The 25,162-nt window shown below is 33.6% G+C and overlaps 1 protein-coding gene across 6 annotated transcripts in view; it reads left to right on the top strand.

Annotated features, from left to right (window-relative positions):
- Positions 1 to 25,162, top strand: part of PDS5B (PDS5 cohesin associated factor B) — a 196,883-nt gene that overhangs the window by 78,428 nt on the left and 93,293 nt on the right. For 5 of the 6 annotated variants that reach the window (XM_022574627.2, XM_022574626.2, XM_089899278.1 and 2 more), the window contains exons 4-10: positions 2,812 to 2,898; positions 3,007 to 3,104; positions 3,933 to 4,059; positions 10,619 to 10,699; positions 15,378 to 15,518; positions 17,699 to 17,814; positions 21,050 to 21,144. In XM_022574627.2, the coding sequence (XP_022430335.1) occupies positions 2,812 to 2,898; positions 3,007 to 3,104; positions 3,933 to 4,059; positions 10,619 to 10,699; positions 15,378 to 15,518; positions 17,699 to 17,814; positions 21,050 to 21,144 (745 nt within the window). Of the gene's footprint in view, positions 1 to 2,811; positions 2,899 to 3,006; positions 3,105 to 3,932; positions 4,060 to 10,618; positions 10,700 to 15,377; positions 15,519 to 16,514; positions 16,623 to 17,698; positions 17,815 to 21,049; positions 21,145 to 25,162 lie in introns of those variants that run through there. The other variant, XM_089899279.1, reaches the window with a different exon arrangement.

The following is a 25,162-nucleotide window of genomic DNA, read 5'->3' as shown; positions in this document are numbered from 1 at the left end:
CTACCCCCCATTAGTATTTAATTTTGTAAAACAATTTCTGATCTTCAGAATAAGAAGTTGATTAGTAAAGTATTTTCTATACTTTTTTTTTTTTTTGGCCATGCCACACAGCTTATGGCATCTGAATTCCCTGATCAGGGACTGAACCTGGGCCACAGTAGTGAAAGTGCCAAGTCTTAACCACTGGCCCGCTAGGGAATTCCCTATACTTTTTATATTATGTCATCATTAGTGGTATTTCAGTATCAGTTGGGGACACTTGCTTTTCCTTTTTAAAAATTCATATTGAAGACCATGTTCATTATTTAAAACACAGTATCTAGTGTAAGTCTGAATTTATAATATATGAATCCTAATTCACTTAATGTAAGGTGTGATGTGAATTGTTTTGAAGAAAATACAATGAACAAAATTTTAATGAAAGGTAGAAAGCACACTTAGTACTTGGTTATGGTAGTTGTAAGTAAAGGCATGTGAATGAAATAATTTTTAAAAGATGAGAAAAGAAGGAGAATAGCATGATTAATCCAGTGGGCAGAAAGCATGAAAATAAGTAGAGCGGTGCAAAAATTTATTGAATGAGGCAAGTTATAAGAAAATTAGAAAAGCCAACAATAATAAAAGATAATTGGGGAAACGGTTAGGAAATGAGTCCCTAGGAAGATTACCCAGTATGGAACAAAAAGACAATTTAGGTTTATTTCATTTAACAAATATTGATGTTAGTTATTATATGTCAGGAACTGGGTTTACCTTGGTGAAAAACAACCCAGACTCGGTTCTTGAACTCAGGGAGTTGCTTCTTAAAAACTGGAGTGAGGAACCTGCTCATTTGATCAAGTCAGCCAAGACTCCAGTAAGGAATGCCCAAACTGCTGTGGACATGCTTGTTTCATATATCTTAGGATGGGGGAGGTAGGGGACAATATTTGTCATCTAAAAGTAAAATTGAATTGTAAGATTTGAGAATGGTTAGAGACTTAAAGTAGATAATATGAGCTGGCCTGTGGAGTTGTGTACCCAGGTGTATATCCTGATTTCTAATTGTGAACCTTTAATTTGAGGTACTTAATTGGTTTAAGGAGTAATTGTATTTGGTTGACTGTGGGCTGTGGCTCTTCCTCACTAGATGTTTTGTTGGCATTCGCATGAAGAGGGAAGTCTAACTTAAGAGTGCTGCTACATGATTTCTTCTACCTCTCTTGTGGATTTCTCAGTTTGCGTTATCAGTGATCTGTCTCAAGGCTTTGGGGTAATGAAAGTCCTCCCAAAAGAATAGCTACAAATCTTTTCTATTTATAATAGGACAGTTTTTGAGAAGAATATTGAAGAGGTATGATTAAATTAGAGTTTTTAGAATCTAGTTAAAATTTTTAAGTATTTTATTTTTTCTGGTCAGTTTTTTTTTAAATTAAATTAAATTTATTTATTTGTATACAGCAGATTCTCATTAGTTACCCATTTTATACATATCAGTGTATATATGTCAATCTCAATCTTCCAATTCATCCCACCACCCCTCCTTCCCCCACCCGCTTTCCCCCTCTGGTCAATTTTTTTGGCTCTTATTTTAAATGCCACTTTTCTCTTTTATTGGGGTAGTATTAAAAATTATTTGAGGGTGTTTCTGAATACTTATAGAATAGTTTTCACTCTGTTTTGGTTAGTATCAAGTTTGTATTTTTCTTTGTCTACAGTAGTAATAATAGAAAATTGTGACACTTTGATCCTTACCTTTCCACTGTCAGTTTGTTATTGTCATCAGAAAACTCTTTTTATATACCCAGCTTCATGTTTAGGTCAGTGCTTGTTAGAGAGATGATCAATGAATATTGTCTTTCCATCTCCAGGTAGATTCAGTACAGCAGTTGTTCTCTCTTAGTCGAACCAGAAAAGGTTCGTTCATGGAGGACATATTTTATACAGTACTACTAACAAAGTAACTGTACCTTTTTTTAAAGTAACCATTTTTGAAGGATGTACTTGTGATAGTATTTTTCTTGAAAATCTACTCAGTAATCTGCATATTCTATTTCTTCCCTTTTAAGAAACGCTTGTTTATCGTTTTACTTATGAGGGAAACATCTTTTTCTTTTTGATTGATTAGCATGCTTCCTTTGTAGAATTAGCTTTAATAATTTTAACCTTTTCCAAATTTTTCAAAAACGATCATCATAAAAATTTGACTCAAAGTGATATTGAACTTATCTTTACCCAGGTACAAAGGGGTGTGCAGTAAAAAACCGAAAGCAAGAGATGGGGATAGATTGATAAATGGTAGGGAAGAACAAGTAGTTATAATGACAAGGTAGGAAGCTTGACGAGTTAACTTCTGTGGGTCTTTTTTAAATTTCTAAGCTTCTGCAATCTATTGTCTTCTCACTTGGTGATTTTATTTTGGAATTTCAAGTTTCCTAAACCATGTTCTTGCTATATAATTACCATATATAGTGCTATTCCAGCAAACCTGATCAGTTCAGCTCTCAGTCATTGCAACCTGTTTGTTTTAATGACAGCATAAATTTTAGTTTACTCCATTTTCAGGTCTGTTTTTTTTAACCTACAGTAAGGTGTTTTTCTTTCTCTACTTTAAGATCATAGTAAATGATTTACCGTTTTCCTTTAAAGGGCAGTAAGATATTTGGTGATTTCATGATGATGCACATTTTAAAAATTCCAGCCAAGTAGAATTTTTTTAAACTGGTTCTTTACAATTTATCATGATAGATACACATGAGTGCTGAATTATCTTTAGGAATTTAGTGGATATTTTCATAATCTAAACAAAACTTTGTCTTTTTTTTTTTAAAGGATATATTTATGTTTATAACAAGGCAGTTGAAGGGGCTAGAGGATACAAAGAGCCCACAATTCAATAGGTATTTTTATTTACTTGAGGTAAGCAATATATTCTATCTTGAGATGACATTTTAAACTGGGTTTTGTGCTTGTATATATTTACTAATTAAAATTTTACCCTTTTCCTTTTTTATGTCTTATTTTTAGAACATTGCTTGGGTCAAGTCATATAACATATGCTTTGAGTTGGAAGACAGCAATGAAATTTTTACCCAATTATACAGAACATTATTTTCAGTTATAAAGTAAGTTTACTTTACAAAGAATATAATCTTTTTTTAAATGTAAAGAATTTTTAACTTACAGGTGAATCTGCATAAACTGTTAACTGTTAACTATGATGAATATTGGAAGGCTAAGAGTTATAACTTAAGAACTCATTAACATAATTTTTATAGATGTTTGGACAGTGAATACAGCTTAATTCTGTACTGTAGAGAATAATAGTGGCATAAGGTGATCTATAGCCTTATATAATATATATAATATATATATATAAAATATTTAAAGCCTTATATAATATATAAGCCTTATATAATATTAAAGCCTTATATAATATATAAAATATTTTATTTATTTATAAATAAATATATATATTATATAAAAATATTTTATTATAAATAAAATATTTATTTATAAAATATATAAAAATATATAAAATATTTTTGGCTTATGTTATTTTCTTTTATTTAAATCACATATTACTGACTCCTTAATTCATGTGAATAGTTGAGTTCTTTGTGTATTCCTTAAATTTATCTACTAGAATTAACTTCCACAAAGTAGTTTGATTTTCTGAATTTAAGGCAAAACTAAAGTTGCATTTGATTTAATTACTTTTGATTGTGAGACTGGTAAAAATTAGGAAAAAGTAATCCTGGAAATGTAATTTAAAAAATATTTTGGATGCTATTGTAAGATTTGGAAGAGAGGGAAGCTTTAAATGAATATGTAGAATTTGATTTAATTAATACCTGAGTATCAGTTTGAAATAAAGTGTAATGTTCTATGTTATGATTAAATCTTATAAATTTCAGATATACTTTAAATGAAATATCAATTTTGAATTTCAGCAATGGCCACAATCAGAAAGTTCATATGCATATGGTGGATCTCATGAGTTCTATTATTTGTGAAGGTGATACAGTATCTCAGGAGCTTTTGGATACAGTTTTGGTAAATCTGGTACCTGCCCATAAGGTAAGTAGCAATATATATTGAAATGTATCGAAAGCTTGTTAATATTGGGGTCCAGAATTTGCTTACGTTTAAAATGCAATTTATCCTGCTTTATAGTTTTGGAGACTTTTATTTTATTTTATTATTACTATTTTTTTTTCTGGTACGCGGGCCTCTCACTGTTGTGGCCGCTCCCGTTGCGGAGCACAGGCTCCGGATGCGCAAGCTCAGCGGCCATGGCTCACGGGCCCAGCCGCTCGGCGGCACGTGGGATCCTCCCGGACCGGGGCACGAACCCGTGTCCCCTGCATTGGCAGGCGGACTCTCAACCACTGCGCCACCACGGAAGCCCTGGAGACTTTTATTGATTAATATTAATGTACATCACTTGTGTTTAATAAAACATGATACACTTATTAGTCACTAATTAAATGAAGAAATAACAGTACATGTGATAAAGTATCTGTAATAACTCAGTTTTGTATAGGATTATGTTTCAAGGAACACATTAATAGCTACTTTGATGCTATTATATAACTTTATATGTTGGGAGATACACAACCAAATAAGGCCTTAGGTAAAAGACAGTGATAGTGTAGATGGCAGGGAGGGGTGAAATTAAAAGGGAAGTCTTGGGCTTCCCTGGTGACGCAGTGGTTGAGAGTCTGCTTGCTGATGCAGGGGACACGGGTTCGTGCCCCGGTCCGGGAAGATCCCACATGCCGCGGAGCGGCTAGGCCCATGAGCCATGGCCGCTGAGCCTGCGCGTCCGGAGCCTGTGCTTCGCAATGGGAGAGGCCACAACAATGAGAGGCCTGCGTACTGCAAAAAAAACACAGAAAAAAAGGGGAAGTCTTTACTAACTTGGAGAAAAGGATATGTTGATGACACAAGTATTTCTTGCCTGGGTGATATTAATCAAGTTGTGTGTGTGTTGTGTGTGTTTTTGTATGTTTCGTTCTTCGAAAATGACTAACACTTGAGTAAGCAGTTGGAAATATGGTTCTGTGATTCACCAGCATACAGGTCTCTGCAAAATTAAGACCTTTCTGGAAAGATATAACTTAAATTTATAGCTACACAGCATTCACAAATATAATGCTTCATTAAAAATGACCTCATAATCCAAAATTCCCAAACTTTTAAGAAGTCCGTCAATACTGAAAATCAGACACTAAGTAAAAATTCAGATAATATATTTATTGGATAAAAATATTAAATACCTTTAAAAGGATTAAAGATAACAATTTTATGTTTTAATCTCTAGAAGCATAAGAGTTAAAAAGTATGATAGCTAGACATCTGAAAGGAGAAGAGGTATGGTTAGGAAAAGTAGAAATGAAAAATGTTCATAGACATCAAAATATTTTTTGGATTATAAAAGATATTTAGAGAACTAGGAGATAGAGCTGAGGAAATTGTACAGATACAGTGAGGTAAAGTTAAGGAAAACATAAACGGTAGAATGAAAAGGTCCAGTATATTTAAAAGTGATGCAGAACACTGAGTAAGAATGGAGAAGAGATGATATTCAAGTAGATATTTGCTTAAAATTTTCTAGAACTGACGAAAAGCGTAAATTTATGAGTTAGGTAACAAAAGTGTCATGAACAGAATAAATAAAAATAAATCCCAGTGTAGGCATATCCTGGAGAATTTGTAGAATGACAAAATAGAAATAATCTATAAAGCATCCAGAGGGAAAAGACATAGCCCTTAACAAGGAATAAACATTAAACTGATTGCTGAGTTCTCAGTAGCAAGGATAGATGCCAGAACATAATGGACCTATATTTCCAAAGTACTGAGATAAAAACTGTATATGCTGGCACACAGTTGCTATCCAATATGAGTGAAATTAAGACATTAAATATACAACTTGTCAATAGATCCTTCCTGAAAGAACTACTATTTGAGTACTTCAGAATAATGGAAATTGAACTTGAAAGAAGTGAAATGTAAGAAGTATTGGTGAACAATGAAATGCTCTAAATAAGAACTAATATATAAAACAAAAACAGTAGCAATAATAATTATAATGATTAATTAAAGGGATTTTAACAAAATGGTCCTAAACCACTGGATAAAAATAACATGTAAGATTGAATGGCCTAATAGAGTCAAGGAGTGATATGATCTTGCTGATGATTAGGAGTATAGAGCTATTGATTTACTTTGAACTTTATTTTTTTTTTAAATTAATTTATTTTTGGCTGTGTTGGGTCTTCATTGCTGTGTGCGGCCTTTCTCTAGTTGCGGTGAGCGGGGGCTGTTCTTCATTGCAGTGCGTGGGCTTCTCACTGTGGTGGCTTCTTGTTGCGGAGCACGGGCTCTAGGTGCGCGGTCTTCAGTAGTTGTGGCTCACGGGCTCTAGAGCGCAGGCTCAGTAGTTGTGGCGCATGGGCTTAGTTGCTCTGCGGCATGTGGGATCTTCCCGGACCAGGGCTCGAACCCATGTCCCCTGCATTGGCAGGTGGATTCTTCACCACTGTGCCACCAGGCAAGTCCCTGACAGGTGGGTTCTTAACCACTATGCCACCAGGGAAGCCCTACTTTGAACTTTAAATGAAGTATTCATGTTAAAATTTTAAGGATTACAATGCAAGGAAGAATTACAATAAATGTAAATGGCCCAAATTTACTACTTCAGGTTGTCAGATTAGATTAAAAATAATTCAACTGGTCATTGTTAATAAGAGATAACAAAAATACTGTCACAAAAAGGTTGTCACTAAAAGGATGGAGAAAAGATTTGCCATGCCAGGCACATAGTAACTGAAGGAAAACTGAAATAACTTGTATTGATTTTAGATGTTATAGTCTTTACCAGGTAAAGAAGGGAGTTATACAATGATAAGTTTTAGTTCTCAGGAAGATGCCTAAACTTGTATTCACATAGGCTCAAAATATATAAAGCATACATTGGAAGAATTATAAGGAGAAACAAACTCACAATTTGGTGGCCATTTTAATACATTTCCAATTGATTATAAGTCAAATAGACCAACAGTTCTTGAGGATTTTAAAACAAAAAACTAACAAGCCTCTAGCACTCATAATTAATCTGTCAAAAGAGCAAATCATGATGGCAGTTATAAGAAATTTAGAAATAATAATTAAAATGATACATATTAAAACCTGTGGGATTCAACTTAAATGTTGTTTTAATCTAACTTTAGTTTTCTGTTTTTTGTTTTTTTTTGCGGTACGCGGGCCTCTCACTGTTGTGGCCTCTCCTGTTGTGGAGCACAGGCTCCGGATGCACAGGCTCAGCGGCCATGGCTCACGGGCGCAGCTGCTCCGCGGCATGTGGGATCTTCCCGGACTGGGGCACGAACTCGCGTCCCCCGCATCGGCAGGCGGACTCTCAGCCACTGTGCCACCAGGGAAGCCCTAATCTAACTTTATAGTTAAAGTGTCCAGTTCAAGAAATTATAAAAGTATCGTTAGAATATACAGTCCGTACAAGAAAGTAAACCATGAAGAACAGAAATGAATGAAATAGAAAAACACAGTGACATTTCAGAAAAACCTAAAGTTGGTAATTCAAAAAGTATATTAAATAGGCATACCCTTGGCAGTTTGAGTCAGAAAAAGGGAGATGGTATTAATATACAGTTTTAGAATGAAATGAGGAACAGCAGGCATTAAAAAGATCAAAAAACAATTCCATGAACAGTATTTTATGCTAACATATTTGGAGTTGGACAAAACAAATTTCTAGAAAATAAAACTTGCCAATTTTTCTCAAGAGAGAAAATCTTGAATAACCTTTAACCAATAAAAGAAATTTAATTGGTTTTAAAAACTATATCCATAAAACAAACAAAAATATTTCCTCCTAAACAACGATGACAGTAATAATAGCAACAGCAGCAGAACTCAAACCAACTATGAAGGAATTTAAACACATCACCAGGAGATTTCTATTAATCATTTAAGTGCCATGTAGTCCTGATATTCAGCAAACTTTTTCAGATTATAGAAGAGGAAGGCATGCTCCACAATTCACATTATGAGCAGAATATAGTCTTCATAGGGAAAACTAGAGAAAACCAAGTTCAAGAAAGGAGGATAATAGGCTAATTTAATTTATAATACATTCATGTAAATCCAATATAAAATAATACTGGACACTATCCAGAATGATATAAAGTAATATTGGTAATGAGCAAATTGGCTAAATTTTAGGAATTCAAAGATGGATTAACATTAAAAAATATTTGTGGAAATTAACAGAACAAAGAGAAAAAATAATCAGTAGATGTATAAGAAAACCATTTGATAAAATTCAGTATAACTTATGATAAAAAATATTGTTAGCATATTTGAAATAGAAAGGAACTTCCTTAAATTGATAAGGTTATGTATGATAACTGCACTTAATGGTGAAATGCTGAAGGATTTTCTTTGAAGTTAGGAACATTCTCAAGATGTCACTTCTACTCAGGAAAAAGTCAAGTATGCTATTTCGAATCGGCATTAAACTAGAAGCCTTAAGTTAGTGGAGTAAAACAAGAGAAAAGATAAAAGGATTAGAAAGAAGAGACAAAACTGAAATTATTTGCAGATGTTATGACTGCCTGTGCAGAAAACACAAAACAATGTACAGATTAGTTTCTAGACCAAATAAGAAAATTCTGCAGAGTTGCTAGATATAAGATCAATATATAAAAATCTGTTAGTATAATTTCAAAAAATTTTTATTTGTATCTTTAACAAAGACTTGAGCTACTTAGAAATTTATTAACAATGTGCATGACCTTAATGTTCAAAGTTATTACAGTTGTTGGAGAAGTGTAAGAGACGACTTAAATATGTTGCATGATTTGTTATAATTGTTTATGTGATGGGAAACTCAGTATCACAATAATTTCATTCCTCTACATACTAATAGATAACCTAATCAAAATAGAAATTGTGAATGTGTATTGCGTGTGTATATGTGCATGTGTGTGTAGTTTGACAAATTGGTTTTTGAAGAATAAGAAAGTGGGGACTTATCTTACCTGGTGTTAAGACATTATTTCCATATGTCTCTTTGACTGTAATCAGGCAGTAATAGACAAAGGGACATATGGAAGTAATGGAAAATTTACAAATGGTACATGGTTGTATAGAAACTTGAGAGTGTGAGTATTACAGGGAAGTCATTGGAGGGAATAATGGACTTGAATATCCATATGGAAAATAGTATAAGATTCTTATTTCACACCATGCATAAAAATAAATTATGGGCAGAATAAAGATCTAAATCTGAAAAGCAAATCTTTGAAATTTTATTTGAAAATATAAAACAACGAATTAACCTCAATATAGAAAAGAATTTAAAAAATATAGAGAGTGCACAAGCCAAATAGGAAAAGATTAATATATTTGGTTATATTAAAATGAAAACTTTTGTATGTCTTAAGATACCATAAGCATTGTAAAAACATAGGTATAGGCTCTAAGATATGTTGTGCATGTAATTGGCAAATGTTTAGTGTATAGAGAAACTCTACAAATAAGAACAAGACAAAACAGCTCATTTGAAAAATGGCAAAGGTAGTATTTATAGAAAATTATTTCTTATATGCACAAGGAGGCATGTATCAATACAAGACAGCTTAATGTCTATGAATAGGAAAATGAGTAAATAAGCTGTAGCATATTATATATGAAAATACTAAACAGCAGTTAGATATTAATGAAATGATACAATACAAAGCATCAATGCAGATAAATCTAAAAATACGCTGAATGTGAGTTTCAGGATATATACAATTTTCCTGCTGTCTGTAATATGTTTGAACTGGAATAGTGATTCCATTTCAGATCTTTGGTCATGATTCTTTCCATCATCAAAATCTCTTAGAAACATATATTCTTAAGGTATTGTTTCTTGTACTTTTTTTCTTTTCATACTTGACTATGTTTCTTTGGTTTTTTTTTGGCAGTGCTGCATGGCTTGTGGTTTCTTAGTTCCTTGACCAGGGCTCAAACCCGGGGCCCCGGCAGTGAGAACGCTGAGTCCTAATCACTGGACGGCCAGGGGATTCCCTTGTTATGTTTCTTATATCCTTGGGCTTCCCTATGCTCTGAGATGTGCTTTGGGAAAATCTTCTTTCCCATAGCTGCCCCAAACTCTTTTGTCTTTCGCCACCTGAGGATTCCCCATTTCTTCCCGCACTAGGACCCAGTTCATTCTCTTATGATGTTTTGGTTCTTTTGGTCTTGGAGTGAAATAGCCTGTATTTATACTCAGCTGAACAGATTTGACTTTACAACTAGCTTTACAGTGACTCAGTATCTCCTTTTCTGTCTAATAAACATTTATTGACCTTTTCTATGTGGTTTACCTTATGCTGTGAATAAGATATGAAGAGAATATAATTATCCTTGCTTGGAAGGGATCTTAAGATCTACTAGACCAGTTAGTCTTAGGAGAAAAGTGGCCTTGCCGTCGCCCTTTTATTCGAATTGAATCTTAAACAGTTTTCTCATTCATTGACTTAACAGTAGCTTTTTAAATACAGGTAATATTTCCTTTTTCATATTTAGTGGTGTATAATATAGATACTGTTTTTTTTTTCTTCAGAATTTAAACAAGCAAGCATATGATTTGGCAAAGGCTTTACTGAAGAGGACAGCTCAAGCTATTGAACCATATATTACCAATGTAAGTTTTACTTGTCCAATTGGTTGTCAGAAAGATTAGCCAAAATTTTAAACGCTGCTAAAAGCAGAATTTCGGCAAGTGATTCATACTTTAACATTTTGTATTGTTTTAATAATTAAGTGTATTTTCTTTCTCCTTATTTAAAATTATTATTGGTTAATACTTTCTAGAAAATTAGCTCTCATATTTGTTCATTCATTTCTCTCTTTCAAATTGCCTAGGAACTAAAACAGTTTTTATTTTGGTTAGCAAGATATACTGTTTCTATTCTTGGAAATGGAGTTAAATGTAATTAGATAAATCTTATGGAACTTATCATTATTCAGAGAAGTTGCTTACAGCTTTTTGGAAATTAAATTGATTTGTATAAGAAGAAGATATGAACTAATATCAAGACATAAAAATTGAAGGCAAGTATGAATAACAGCGGTGTGGTGAAAGTTGCCTATCTTGCTCTCCCTGGGGTAGATTCCATATAAATCTACCTTTTCTGAGAAGGGGGAAGAATTGCAATGAAATGAGCCCTTTCATTATCATCTCAAATCTACTTATTTATGGTTAATGATCTTCTATTTATTTTCAGAAGAAATGTATTTTATCTGATAGATTCACTGATAGAAGCTTATTATAAGTTTTAATTTTTCCCCCATAGTTCTGTTGAGTTGCACAACTCTAGGTGGCACCATTCACATTGTTTTCCATGTGAATGGTACCTACTGGAACAAATCTAGAATGCAGTCTTGATGTTGGCCTCTGGAATTGTGTAGCTGGTCTGTCTCTCCACCTGCTTTCCAGTTTTACCCACATCTAAACATGTAAATCTGTCTTCTTGAAAAAAGTGAGAAAGAAAGCCTTTTATAATTACTTATGTACTTAATTTTCCTGAAGTTTATTGGAGAATTTGTCTTGAAGAAATACAAAATTTAATTTAGTATATAAAAATACATCATGAAAAGATGTACTTTGAAAATTAATATACTTTATGGAACAGTACTATGGTAAATTCCAGTTTTTGTTACTGGCTTATGACCTTAAATAGTTGTGAGCACATGATGATTTGGAAAAATGTATTTAATTTGTAAAGAAATTGTTTTGGAGGGTGGACTTTCAGAATCTGGAGAATTAAATTGTGTAACCTGTCTTAATAGCTCCAGTCAGATTGCCAGGGAATTCTAAATATTGATTTCTGCAAGTTTTGTGAGTCTTGGGTATTGGCTGCAGTAAATTGGTTAGATTGAGTGGATTGAGTTCTTCCTGTTATGACATAATGGCACTTGAAATCTGTAGAACCAGATTTAAGCATTCCGTTATTAAGTGCCCCTTCCCTTTTCCTTTGCTTCAAGTGCCTGTGAATGACTGTTTCTGTGGCCATTAGATACACTTAGGTGAGCTCCTCCTGGTGGTCATTTATTTAAGTTGATATTGCTGAGCCAGATGTTTTTTAGGGGAACACTTACCTTTTTCTGATGCCTTTTTCTGGCATAAAAATAAGAAATTAACACTATACTACGTTGATATATTTTCTAGGATTGGGAAAATAAATATTTGATTGGGTAATAAAAGAAAAAAAAATCAAGGTAGAATGAGGTGATTAGGTTCATTATACTATTCTCTCAACATCTGTGTATGTCTGAAAGTATTTATAATAAAAGTTAAAGAAGGATGAAGGAAATACTTTCACCATTCCCAGGTAAATCAAGGTAAAAACATTTCACTGTCACTTAAACCTCAGGTTAATTTCCTGCCTTACCTACAGAAATAGACAGCCCCATCCATACTTGGTTATGTCTTTATCAGAAGCTGGGGCTGGGGGCAAGAGGCACAGGATTAGTAGAATAGTCTGAGCACTTTCAGTTATATATTTATTTATTCCCATTACTGTGTCATTATTTTCTTATCTCTCTCTGTTTTCCCTGTTTTCTTGTCCCTTGACTTATTTGAGAGTTAGCTAAGAAGTCATTAAGAATTGCTTTTTTTTTTCTCCTCTTCTCCCTTATAAATCTACAGTTACATGTAAAATGCTTTCTGGTGAGCTTAATTCCTTGTGGGATTTTAGTACAGTGTAAAAATCATTCTCAGCCTTTTTGCATTTGTACATGTAATAGCCATTATTCATATATCTTCCTAGTAAAGAATTAGCAAGCAGAAATAGAGGTAGGATGTCAAGGTAATAATAACCCCACTTCTGTCTCTTTTTTACTTGTGTCTTTTTTCAGTCTCATGCATATAGACACATTCAAGTTTCCTCTTTATATACAGTGTTGTTTACATATATAGAACTTAAGAAGTCACTGTGGCGTTACAGGTTACTTTTTTTTTTTTTTTGCGGTATGCGGGCCTCTCACTGTTGTTGCCTCTCCCATTGCGGAGCACAGGCTCCAGACGCGCAGGCTCAGCGGCCATGGCTCACTGGCCCAGCCGCTCCGCGGCATGTGGGATCTTCCCGGACCGGGGCACAAACCCGTGTCCCCTGCATTGGCAGGGGGACTTTCAACCACTGCGCCACCAGGGAAGCCCTAGATTACTTTTTAAAATAAATTTTTTTGTAACTTGACAACTCATGAAACTAAAGTGTGTGTGTGTGTGTGTGTGTGTGTGTGTGTGTGTGCCCCCCCCCTCTCTCTCTCTCTCTCTCTCTATATATATATATAAGGTACAACAGTATCAAAACGAAAAAGTATATAGTGACAATTCAAAAAATTACCTACATGGATCACTTCTTGGTAATGTTGTTATTTTTTACCAGATCTTTTTAATCACAAGTTTTAGGGGATAGCACAAAAGTATTTTGTTGGATTGAAAAAATGTATCAAGCTTGTCTTGATGTAGGTAAAATTTGGTTAATTTGCTTAATCTCACTTAGCCTTAGTTATTGGAGTTAATAACGCTTGGGGTGATGGTAGAGAATGTGTTAACTGATGTGAAAGCACTTTTGTAATTAAAATTGATCATTTAAATCTAAGGTAGAATTTCTTATCGACCTTTAACTTACTCCTCTTACTCTTTTCATTAGGAGGCAGTTGTTATAATTTAATTTGTTATGTGAAAATTAGTTACCATTTGTAAGTAAAAGACTAATGTTTTTTGGTAGGAAATACTTTATTCAAATCTGTATCTGCTTCTTCACTGAATTGTATACCCTCAGGAAGGTTGTTTCACCTATAGTTGTATTATAGTACCTGTTACATATCATTCATTCATTTATTGAATCTATTTTGGATACCTCTGTCAGGCAGTGTACCAGGTTCTTGTTATACAGTGAAGACTGATTTGGAGATAGATGGAGATTATAAGTGTCAAATAAATGTTTTTGATGGAATTTGTAGGATGTTACACTGGGTTTTTGTTGTTGTTGTTGTTTTGTTTTTTTCCATTTTCAAACGAGTTTTCCCCAGACTGATAGAAGAAGAGGATGGTTTGATCACCAAGATGGCCAGATTGGAAAGGATTATTTTCTGTTAAGAAAGGTAGATTTATCATTTTTAAACAGGAGAAATTTTTCAAATGGAAACAACGAAGCCACTTTATCTTCAACTTGAATGAGAATTTAACCTTTGGTGTCATGAAATTCTTTTCCCACAAAATTGATGAACATGGAGGACAGACGAGTTATTTTTAAAACCAATAAAGAAAGAATAGTAGAATAGAATTTTTTTCTTTTTATCCCTTCATGGCTAGGTGGTTGGTACAGGTTCATAGATCTAAAAAACTTAAGAACAACACAGGAATTAAAAGTAATCAGAGGAGACATTGAAATGTAAAGTCCTGACTGTACTTTCCAGATAGAAAACCTGATTAAGGCAAGTTGTTTGTTAACTGTCACAGAAAGAAGAGATCAGGGCAGCTTGTGTGGTGTAAAGAATCCTTAATTCCTTCTTCAAGGAGATAAAAGATACTGTGGAGAATATGTGGGATATGCTCTGGGTTAATTTTTTACATATTTGGAAGACTTTAAATAGAAAGGAACTTGATCATTATGCCATGTATTTTTACCATTTTCAGTAGTAATATGATGAATGATCTGAGTGTGGGAACTAGTTAGTGCTGGCTGCTTATAGAAAAAAATTGTTCACATTTGGATTTTCCTTGTGTTTGTATGTGCTTTTAATTGGACTTTAGTTAGTGCTATAAACTTTGTATGTATGTATACATTATCAGAATATAAAAGAAGACAAAGTATTAGAAAGATATTGTTTTGCCTTGTAAATATAAAATTACGTATTTTAAAAATGGAATTGGTTTCTACTATGAAGGTGTAAGGCTTTGTCTTCCATACTGTTGTCTCCCATACTGCTGTGGTGAACAAAATGTGATCCCTTGCCCTTAAGAAATTTATCTAGTAGAGAAACTAAGACATGTGTACAAATAACTGTAATATAGGATAAAATATGGTAAGTACCATAATGTGGAATAAAGTGTATTTGGTAGGTAGGGTATTTATTGATATGCTAATTGATGAGTCAGTACAAATTGCTTGTCTTTTAATATGTATGAGGTGAATTCCATGTTTTATGTTTTTATGTAGCCAGTAGTGATTTCCCACCTTCTTAGAAAATGTTTTGGTATGCCTGTTTTGACTCTGTATAGAACGATAATGAACTTAATTGAATAATAAAATTTCAGAAAATTCACTTTATCTATGTTGTTTCTATTAATGATAAATTTTCTTTCTCAAAAGTTTTTTAATCAGGTTCTGATGCTTGGGAAAACATCTATCAGCGATTTGTCAGAGCATGTCTTTGACTTAATTTTGGAGCTCTATAATATTGATAGTCATTTGCTGCTCTCAGTTTTACCCCAGCTTGAATTTAAATTGAAGGTAACTATTCTAAAAATAATATGGTTTTATCAACCAGATTAGCAAAGCACATTACTTGTGGATTTTTAATCCTTATAGTGGTTTTAACTGAATGTTACCCATGTGGTGGTATTACTGTTATTTATTTACATGTTTGTGCCTTGCATATTTGTGTATCTCCAGTGCCTGGCATGGTGCCTAGCAGATAAAATCTGATGAATTAATGATTAGCAGAATGATATTTTCCTTCAGATGTTTTCCAGATAAATTCTGGGTTGTGACTAACTTTTGAGGTCATGGGTATACATCAAACTTTTACATTTTTAAGGCATAGTTTATAGTGGTTCCCAAGACCCCTTGATGTGCCATAAAAATAGTTTAGGATCTGTTATCCACATAGGGTGAAATATTTTCCCTTTTTGAATATTATCTTGTACTTGCCTAGCCTATCTTGAAAGCTCCTTTGCTTTTCACATGGCTTTCTGGAATCTTTCGGTAACGTCCTTATTGCCTTACCATTAAATTATGCCATAAAATTGAGTTTCATTTGCAGATTTGGGGCATGTTTTCTCTTTCAAATTATTACATAAAGATTAAATAAATCTGGTTATAATTAATACTGTTTGATGAACCCCACTGTACCACCCAGAAAAGTTTTTAAATGATTTCTGTGTTGTATTTCTTGTTTCTAAAAATTTGAATTTGTCTCTTTGAAAACTACAAAATAAACAGTTTATGTTGGTAGTGTAAATACCCCAAAATGCAGCAAATAATTATTCTCATTTTATGCTGGGGCATATTTTTGGTGTATTTCTCAAGTGAGACATTTGATTCACTGGCCTTCCTCTACCCCCTTTTTTCATGTAGTTAGCAATTTTGATGAGGCAAAAGGCAGTCATACCTTTAATTATTTGTTGTTTTGATTTTCTCTAATAAAAATGTTGAATACTGTAAGAAATACAAAAATAAGAATTATCATCCCTGCTTTCAGCAAATTTAACATCTATTATGGGAGGAAGAGGAAAAAATCCATATCTAATAAGAGGCCAAATATTATAAATATCATAAAAGATACAGACAGCATACAATTGAAGCAAAGGAAACAGCATGCAGAATCATATAGAGGTAGGAAGGTGCTGGGTGAATTTGCAGAACACAAAGAATTACAGTTGCATGGTAGCATAAACTAAGTTTAAATCATTCCTGGCTGCCCATTAGAATCTTCATCTGTGGAGCCTTAATAAACAAACAGATGTCCAGGCATTAACCCAGATCAGAATTTCTGGCAGTGGAGTCCAGACATGAGTTTTTGTTTGTTTGTTGTTTCTTAAAAGCCTTATAGGTCATTCTAACGTGCAGCCAGGGGTAAAACATACTTTTTTAGAGGAATAATCAAATAATAGAGATGAGTCGGGTCATATCATGGGGGCTTTAAATGCTGGGCTTTGGCATTGGTTTAAAATTTAAAAGATCTGTACAGTGCCATCCAAGTACCTTGAATATTAGTGCTTTTAACAATCTCTGTCACATTTTGTGTTCAAGTCTAGTATTGTAGCTGGCTCATTCATTTAAATATTGTCATTTGTTGGAGGTACCAAAAGCAGTAATAAATGAGTTCTCATCCCCAGAGTACCCATTTTCTCTATAAAGTGGAAACTTTAGTTTTTGCATGTGTAAGGCTTCCTCATGTCGTTGAACTCCCATTATGAATCTGGTGTATGTAGATGAACGGACTCTCCTGTTGGGAGATTTAGTGCATATTTATTTCTACAAAGGGCTTAACAAGTACCTTCATACATAAGTCTCTGTTTACTGTAGGATTGGCCTCTATCAGTGTCTATTCTTAAAGACCACGAATAGTTTTTCAAGGGTCCCAAGTAGGTTTGATGCAAGTTAGTTTTTGATTTTGATTTTGAATGGAAACAAGCCTCAGTTGTAGGAGAGGCCACTAAATTTTAATCAGACTTTGGGATGAATTTTCATGTAGGAGAGTACTCCTTTAATGTAATTTGAAATGATTAGAATATTTAAGGTAACATTTAATTTTATGAAAAATATATTAAACATTTTTATGTATAATTTTTCAGCTGAAGTTCGTAAAAAGTTTTCTGTGGAATTGGAGATTAAGGGAAATCAGGGGAAAAATTATTCTCAGTGTATCTACCTCATGGTTTTAAAGCTGTGGTTGTGTTTTGTTTTAGAGCAATGATAATGAGGAACGCCTTCAGGTTGTTAAACTACTGGCAAAAATGTTTGGGGCAAAGGATTCAGAATTGGCTTCTCAAAACAAACCACTTTGGCAGTGTTACTTGGGCAGGTATATGATTTTGGTGTCCTGTTTAAAAGTAATATGTGTTTATATCCACTTACTATTTTAAAACAGCACCCACATTTAAGATTGTTTTCTGAAATCATAAAGATGAGGGGTTTTATATTTTGAAATTCTTGAATGCTGATGGCGATTGGCCATATTTACAGTTTCCCCTTCTTATTTTGTCTTCAGTGATTTTTAAAAGATGATACATTAAAAAAACTGTCTCACAAAGTATTATAATCATGAAATTGAAGTGTATTGTTACATAGCAGTGATTGATTAATTCCAACCAGAAATACATCATGGTGAGATACAGCCTCTCCACAAAGAAATTGTATTTAATTAGATTATTTGGAGACATTGTAAAGATAAAAGGGTATCTATAGAATGAATAAATAAATGATTATGTATATTCCTCCTACTAACCTCCTTTCTACGTTTCTTATGATAATGAGGAAATGATAACCTGGGCTTCTTATATGCTTTTAATGATCCACAAACCTCCTGAAATCGGTTGCAAAATTTTGAATGTGTTTCTATATTTTTTCTGTGAGAGGGGTTTATTTTATTACTTTTCTAAAGATACCCCGACCTTGAATATGTTAAAACCACTTCCAAGTGCCCTGGCTGAAACCTACTTTGACCCTGAGGATAGAGGGGGATTTTTTTCTCCCTTTTATAATTATGCTTATAACAAATCATGCAATTAAGTCATAAATAAACAAGTAAATAGGATTGAGATTCTTACTCTATTTTCTTTGTATTGAAATATTTGCATTGTCATCACCACTTTTCTTTCCATTTTGTTACCAGAACTATCAATGATTATGATAAAGATAATCTCTTCTGGTCTTGTTTTTCTAATTTGTCAAATCATATAAGCCTTTATATGTTAAGCCCTAAATTCTTACTCTGTTTTCTTATCTCTTATGTAGCTCAATAATAATATTTAACAAGGTGTGTTAAACTAATAAATATTAGCCCGTTGTCATTTTGAGTTTGATTTCTAGACTTTTTCCCCTTAAATACAATGAGCAAGAGGGCAAAACAGTTTGTTTAATTAAACTGTGCAACTAAAATCAAAATCTGTTTTATTTAATGTGCTAAAACAAATACATATAGACATTTAATATATCTTTAAATCAGGACTTGGATTAGCCAGACTTTATAGGATTTTAGGAGGAAAAATTCTAATTTAAACTTTTTACCTTTTGATTACATTGTAATTTTTCCTTGTTTTATTAATGACATAAAACTGGCACATTATTACCAATTTTAGGGAGCTAGAGTATTTTTTAAAAGTATTTTAAAGTATTTTTTTAACTTTTAATGGTTATTTGGTACATGTTTAGTTGAGAAAGGTTAAAGTGTATAGGGATTGAGTACTTGGGTTCAGAACACTCAGGAAACTATATGAGACCAGAGACTAGATTTTTTTTTTTTTTTTTTTGCGGTACATGGGCCTCTCACTGTTGTGGCCTCTCCCGTTGCGGAACACAGGCTCCGGACGCGCAGGCTCAGCGGCCATGGCTCACGGGTGCAGCCGCTCCGTGGCATGTGGGATCTTCCCGGACCGGGGCACGAACCCGTGTCCCCTGCATCAGCAGGCAGACTCTCAACCACTGCGCCACCAGGGAAACCCCAGAGACTAGATTTTATAGACTAGATTTTTTTGAGTGTACTTCATAAAGCAGTTTGTTTCCTAATAATAATCTTTTATGAGTAATTTGTTGCTCCTTCAGAAAACTTTTTTTCTTTTTGATGCTAAATTTTGTTTCTTATGGTATTAGGTGATACAAGATTTGGAGACTTTTTGGTCTTCGAGAATTAAGACATGAAAATGTCAAATGGAAAATTCTTGCTTCACTTTAACGTTCTTGTTGTTACTTAAGATTAAAAAAAAAAAACCACTGCTTTGTAGTCCACAATGAACTTATGTGTATAGGCTTTGAACATCAATGGTTTAGAGACAACTAGGCATCATGTGCTTCCTGGTGGAGGAACACAATGCCGTTATCAAGTAGTCTTGCTAAAAAATGAACCTGAATATGATCAAGTCTATAGACCTGATTCCTAATGTGCAGGATTTAGGAGAGAGGGGAACCTGTTAATTGACATCAGAATGATAAAATTATCAAAATCTAAACTGTGGAAAAACACTACACACACAAACACAAAACAGTTGCTCCACCAGATTACAAAGGAAAAGAAAAAGATAGGGAAAATATGAGTAAAAGATACTTAAATGACTTATCAACCAAAGAGTTTTAACTTTTTAGAGATACATACTAAGGTATTTACATATACATGTAAAAATTTGCTTTGATATTAGTGGAAATAATTATGATAGATAGGAGTAATTTCGGCACAATTTTAGAGTCATATAAAGTAATACAGGGTTTAGTGCAAGATCTACCAAACATTTGTGAATGTTCTGTATTTAAGAAAGAATAATTTGAGGAAAAGCTTTCTTTTCAGTGTGGGATTTAATAATGTATATGTGTATTATGTATACACAATATACTTGCATAAACAGATACATTTGAAATTATAGGGCTTCCCTGGTGGCGCAGTGGTTAAGAATCCACCTGCCAGTGCAGGGGACACAGGTTTGAGCCCTGGTCCGGGAAGATCCCACATGCTGCGGAGAAACTAAGCCATATGCCACAACTACTGAGCCTGTGCTCTAGAGCCTGCGAGCCACAACTACTGAGCTTGCATGCCACAATTACGGAAGCCCGTATGCTTAGAGCCCATGCTCCACAACAAGAGAAGGCACCGCAATAAGAAGCCTGCGCTCCACAATGAAGGAGTAGCCTCTGCTCGCCTGAGCTAGAGAAAGTCCGCGCGCAGCAGCAAAGACCCAACACAGCCAAAAATAATAATAAATAAAATAAAATAAATAAATTTATATATAACAAAAAAGAAAGTATACTATTTATAGGAAAAATTTTGTCATTCCAGTTCTTGTATTTGAGCCAAATGTGTACTGTTTAAACATCCTCATTAAAAGTACATAGTTCTCACAGGAGATTGACCTAGTTTAATATAGAGGTTCCAAAGCATTCTTACATACATAGTATATCAAAAACTTTGTTAAAATAGTCTGGTTCTGCTTTGAATTATCCTGTATAAATTGTTTTTTCTTTTAATTAGAGAAATAAATATAAATTAAGTGCAGGATAAACACTTATCTCTCTTATTTTAAAGATTACTCTGTGACTTTATATTTTATCAGGTTTAATGATATCCATGTACCAATCCGCCTGGAATGTGTGAAATTTGCTAGCCATTGTCTCATGAACCATCCTGATTTAGCAAAGGACTTAACAGGTACTGTATACCCATAATGGCAAATATTCCTAGATGCTCTTTGGTGAAAAAAATTGGTTTTATATATAGGAAAAAAAACCTTTTTATTTTTGGTTGTTTTTTGTGATTATTCTCAGTGAAGTCTTCTTGTTTCAGTTCATCATCATGGTGAAGCTACAGTTTTTACCTCCTAGTACCTACATAGTACCTAGAAGCACTTACATAAAAAGTAGCATTATCAGAGACAATATTGGTTTCTTAATTTAAGAACAATTCTACAAGTATTTCAGGCATTTGGATTTGAACAGGTCTTGACTTTGCATAGATTATGGGACTTCAGTCGTCTTTAATATTTTGAGAACTTAGGTGAGAGTCATTAATTTATGAACTAATTTAACCATGCTTAATGGAGGTAACTTTTCTGAAATCTGTATATTGATGAGGTATTTCAGAACTTTGCATTTTTATGGTAATGAGAACACTGTGTATCTGACTGTTGCTGCTCTGTTAAGGTTTTTAAAGTTATGAAATAGTTCAGAGAATATGGATGAATACAGCAGCCACTGTCTTCCTCAGAAATGTTAGCATTTTGCTGTATTAGCTTAGGAGTTTAAAAAAAGAAAGTAAATTGTAGATACAGTTGAAATGCTGTTCACAAACTCCTCTCATTCCTACTTCTGTAGAGGGTAACCTCTCTATTAAATTTGTTGTGCATTCTGTTCATGTTTTTCTATCTATGTCACATGTGTATCGGTACATAAGTTATATATAGTATTCTTATGTGATTTGAAAATTTTATTGAAATAATTTGAATTTGATATAGTTGAACTTATTCCCACTATCTTACTTTGTGTTTTCTATTTTGCATGCCTATTCTTCGCTTCTTTTATTTCTGTTTTTCTTCTCTTCTGCCCAACTGATTAGTTTTCTTCTCATTTTTCCTTTTTTATCCATATGGGCTTGGAAGTTACATTCTCCTTCATGCTTTTACTGCATAGTTGATTAATAAAGTCTGAAATTAATCAGAACACTAGCTTCTTTCTGAGCAATCCAGGACCCTTGAAAGGTTTACCTCTGAGCACTACCTTCCCATATTTCATATTATTGCTTGTTATTATTTAGTTATTTACTCTTTTTAAAATTTTACCAACTTATAGTACATTTTAAACTGCTTTTTCTGGGAGATATCCTGCTTGGAGAACCCTCTGTCTACCTGCTGACACCTGAACTTGGACTGCTCGCTGTGTGTGAGCTTCTGATTTATAGCATTCATCTTAAGATGATCCGTTCTTCCTCTCTCTTTTGCCTTCCCCCTCTCCTTCCCTTCTTTTCTCCCCCCTTCTGTGTGACCCTGAGTGTGTGTGTGCGTGTGCGTGCATGGGTGTGTCTGTGTGTATCTGTCTGTTTCTTCCTTTTCTCTTCCTCCTTCTCTTTTATCCTGGATGTTTCTTTTACTCTGGAGCACCCTTTTCTTGTGTTATGGGTGCAGTATTCTCTGAGAATACTAATGATAGTATTTTGGAGTTTTCTTTTTCTTAAAAATGTCTGTTTCACCCACTTGTTTTTCCCACTTTTTATTTGCTTTTGTCTGTATTTTCCATGTTAGAGGCTTTCCTCAAATGCTTGGCAGTCCATGGCTGTCGGCTTTTATTAAGAGTGGGGGACTAAATTAAAAGCTGTTCAGAAAGCCCTGAGCGTATGGATGGGATTGTTCACTCTGAACTTCACTGTAGGGTGATCAGGGTGGGTTGTTTGTTGGAAAACCTTTAGTTTAGATACTTTCTCTTTGGCTATTCAGATTCCCCAGAAAAGAGTATCCTACCAGGAGTTTAATTTTAATTGCTTGTGTCTTTGGGACACCAAGTATTATTACTTTATTTTTTATTATAGAGTGGTATTTCATTGTATGAATACACCATAATTTGCTTATATCCATTTTTTTTTCTCTTGATGGATATCTGGGTTGTTTTTGGTCTAGGGTGATAATGATTAAGATTACAGTGAGTATTCTTGTATAAGTGTTTCTGTGGATTTATGTTTTTATTTCTCTTTGGAACTACTTAGTAAAATTGCTGGTTATAGGGTAAATGTATGTTTAACTTTATAAGAAATGACCAAGTTCTTCATAGTAGTTATACTATTTCCCACTTGCACCAGAAATGTTTGAGGGTGCAGTTGTTCAGCATCCTTGCCAACATTTTGTATGGTCAGTCTTTTCGGTTTTAGCCATTTTCATAGGTCTTGATGTTTGTTGTGATTTTAATTTGCATTCTCCTGATGACTAATGAGATTAGTCATCTTTTTATGTGCATATTGATACATATGTTCTTTTATGAAGTATCTGCTTAAATTTTAAACCCATTCTTTTTTAATTGGCTTGTTCGTCTTTTTTTTTTCTTGTTGATTTGTAGTAGTTCTGTACATAGTCTGTATCTTTTTAAAGTATTTTTTCTATAGTCAGAGCTTCAATGCATTGTTTACTCTTGGCTAAATAATAGATATTTTGTTTTTTTATAGCTGTCTGAAATATACTTTAGATGTGAATAATTTCACCAGTAACCTTTTTAGTCCTTCTCATTGTTTTGAATGTTTTGCTTTATCAAAGGATAGTGTACAGTTTCATTTTTTTATGAAACATTTATCTTGTTATGTATTTCCTAGTCTCTAGCTTCCTGGCACATTTTAATTTTTAGAGTTGGCTAAAAGACAGATTTGAAAAATCTAGGGGTCTAACTATTAATGCAGATTTTCAACCACTCCACTCCATGTTTTCAGATGCTGTCTTCATCTCTGCCTTTCTCATTGCTTGGTGCCTTGAATTTCAGGGTTCTTCTACCCTGGAAATGAGCTTGTCTATGGCTTTTCTTTCCCTTTTAGGTTTCATCCTTCTCTTTTGTCTCTGGGCATTTACCAGTCATCCATCTGCCAAAATTTTGGTGAGAAATCTCTTCTGCTATGATCTCTTCTCTTGTTACTTGTCCCTTTTAAAAGACATTTTCTTAGGGTTTCAGGAGTGAGTTGAAATAAATATGTTAAAAACATACATTTATCTTCTTTTCTCCATACTGTGTTTGTGAGCTTCATCCTGTGCCTTCAGCCAAGTTTTGAGGGACGTAGCCATATTGGGAAGAGTATTGTTAGATGCTGCATCATGCTAACTGTTGAGAATTGCTTCTTTGTCCTGTTTTCTCTTCCTCTGCACAGTTAATATCTACAAGTTAATAGCTCTTGTGTATACCTGTTTAATATGAATGATTTGTTTTAGTGAAATGAGGATGTATCTGAAAATCGATGGTGTGTCATTGGTTTTTCCATTTTTTAGTGACACCTGAAATAATAATACATATTACATTTGAAACAAGTGTAGCGAAAGATAAAAACTCCTGTCTTTATCTTGAGGGGTAAATGAATTCGAGATATATTTAGCATGGGGCATTTGAAATCAATACTAAAAATAGCCTTGTTTTCTGTGATACATAAAATAATATTTCCATTTCTTCAGAAGTTTTTTAGCGACATATTGTCTTAAACACTTTTTGAAATAGTTCCTGTTAGTAGAGAATGCTCAAGGTGGAGGGGCTTAGGACCTGGGCATTGATTTTATGAGCTTTTGCATTATATTGTTAACTGTTAATTTATTGAGAAGTAAATCCATTCACAATCATAAGCTCTGTTTGTTGTTTGTAGACATGGCTATGTATGTTACTCCAGATCCAAACAACGAAATTTTATCTTACTGGTCATATAATTAAAAAGCTGAATAATAATTTATGTTCACTTGTGGTACCTCTTCTTTAAACCTAATATATCATTACTGAAGATTGTTAATTTTTTCTTTCCGCTTTCTCAGTGCCAGATCTGAACTTCCATGTTTTTGACTTTAAGATTCTCCTCTAGTCACTCGTAATTGTTAAGTGTTTCATTTCTTCTGTCTTCCCTTTGGCCTTCCTTTTAGTTCAGTTAAACAGAATTGCCTTGCGGTCTTTCCTGTAATCCTATTTCTTGGCTGCCATTACCTTAATTTTACTCTTTCAATAAC

Source organism: Delphinapterus leucas, chromosome 18, assembly GCF_059928025.1.
Source record: "Delphinapterus leucas isolate spDelLeu-1000000601 "Yukka" chromosome 18, BTC_Dleu_Yukka2, whole genome shotgun sequence".
Taxonomy (NCBI): domain Eukaryota; kingdom Metazoa; phylum Chordata; class Mammalia; order Artiodactyla; family Monodontidae; genus Delphinapterus; species Delphinapterus leucas.
This window is presented reverse-complemented; position numbering and strand designations above follow the sequence as displayed.